This window comes from Schistosoma mansoni, assembly GCF_000237925.1.
Source record: "Schistosoma mansoni, WGS project CABG00000000 data, supercontig 0201, strain Puerto Rico, whole genome shotgun sequence".
In the NCBI taxonomy this organism is placed as follows: domain Eukaryota; kingdom Metazoa; phylum Platyhelminthes; class Trematoda; order Strigeidida; family Schistosomatidae; genus Schistosoma; species Schistosoma mansoni.
The window spans coordinates 143,203-144,872 of NW_017386075.1; the positions used below are offsets into that span (position 1 = coordinate 143,203).

Genomic DNA, 1,670 nt, shown 5'->3' on the forward strand with positions numbered 1-1,670 from the left:
TCGTTCAGAAGGACGATGAAAGCTCCACGACCAAACTATCCAGCTCAGAGAACAAAACTCAATTAAAAACTATGAGTTAATCTAAATTAGACCGTCCAGTTCTTCCAGGTTTTCAATTCTGGTCTAGCTTAGATTGACTCGTGATTTCAACTATAAAACTACTACAACTTCCACAAATCCCCATACGGATAATTTTAGAAGTGATGTTTAAGTGATGATTGTTAGTGTTCCCTTCAATATAACTATTTTCAACATGTGGTGGTACTCTAACTAGTTTTAATTAAAGTAGTTGACGAGTTCGTTATTAAACATTGATACCATTGTGATATTCAACAGTGGATGTATCCGTTGTACATAAATGTTCTCTGTTTAATTAGCTAAACTGGTGAGAATATAATTTATGGACGATTTTCGAACGACACTAAAGTGACCTTGAGGATGTCTACCTATTCACTAGGACTAATTGACGGTTATAAAGCAGTGTATTTATTTATTTATTTAGACATATAAATATTGGTACAAGGAAGCACTAGATACATATGTGCCACACAAATCTCAGTTGGTTTGTGTGAGGGTTGTGATACTGCCCAGGTACCCAAACCGAAACAGGTGATTTTCTTAAGGGACCACACCCGGAGCATTTGACCTAAAGATCTGATCCACATGACAGTGGAGCATCGTGAGGAGATGCAGTTTCAGGGTAGCCGGTGACCAACGATTGATTCATACGCCATTTGTTCCTTCAGGATACTGGAGCCAGCCCATGTGCACCATTGGTTTGGAATCATGGTTTTTTAACTCCCTAGGCGGAATTTCCGTGTCCATCAACCCGGTTAAAGCGTCGGACACTCGCTTTTCGTTCTCTCAATTTCATAAACAACAGTAATGCCGCGAGAAGGCAATGAGCAGGACTTCCCTGACAGAGGCTATATACTTGTGGCCATGTGAGAGCATTTCGAGAGGGAGAGTGTTCTCTGCCTTCTCTCGGCCGTACCATGGCATTTGGGGGCATAAAGCAGTGTGAGGAATTAGAATTATGATTTACAGTTGATGGTTAAGGTTAAGAATTCGATTTATGGTTTTCATTACGAACTGACATCAGCAAAAATCCCAAGACGCTCTTTAACCAGATGGATGAATAAATTTCGCACTAAAATATGCTTTCTGACTGGCACATATAATCCTTGAGTTAAGGCCTAAATTGTCGTAACTATCTGTCGAGAAAGAATGCGTTTTTATCCCAACTTGTAGTGCAAATAAGAGAACATACCAGGCACGCTTTTAGGTTGTTGCATTTCAAACACCTAGTTATTATAAATGAAATACCCATTAGTTTATAATCATAAACTATCAGACCACATCATTCTCTAAATTATGAATCATACTTTACACATAATCAAGCCATATATGACAGAGAACGGATCACACGGTTCGTAATATACTAACAACTACTAAGGAATGGTAAAGGATATAACAACAGTTAATGGATCTAAGAGAATCTTAAAATTCAGGGATATCAGAGCCTAATGATCTAATTTTCTAATACTTATGCAATAAAAATATAAGTAGTGATAGTGTGTAAAATAAAGTCACCTGGTATTGTTTGTTTGAATCTTCCCATTACATGGAAAGGGACTGCAATTGATCAGTCTCTAATTGGCATTTGTGCA

General features: G+C 37.8%; 1 protein-coding gene across 1 annotated transcript in view; it reads right to left on the reverse strand.

Moving 5' to 3' along the window:
* The window catches only part of Smp_127610 (Mername-AA213 putative peptidase (M14 family)), a gene marked incomplete at both ends in the record, with an annotated part of 59,177 nt that overhangs the window by 25,600 nt on the left and 31,907 nt on the right, over window positions 1-1,670 (reverse strand). Inside the window, one exon of the mRNA XM_018793532.1 lies at window positions 551-646. Within this exon, the coding sequence (XP_018647138.1) occupies window positions 551-646 (96 nt within the window). The remainder of the gene's footprint in view (window positions 1-550; window positions 647-1,670) is intronic.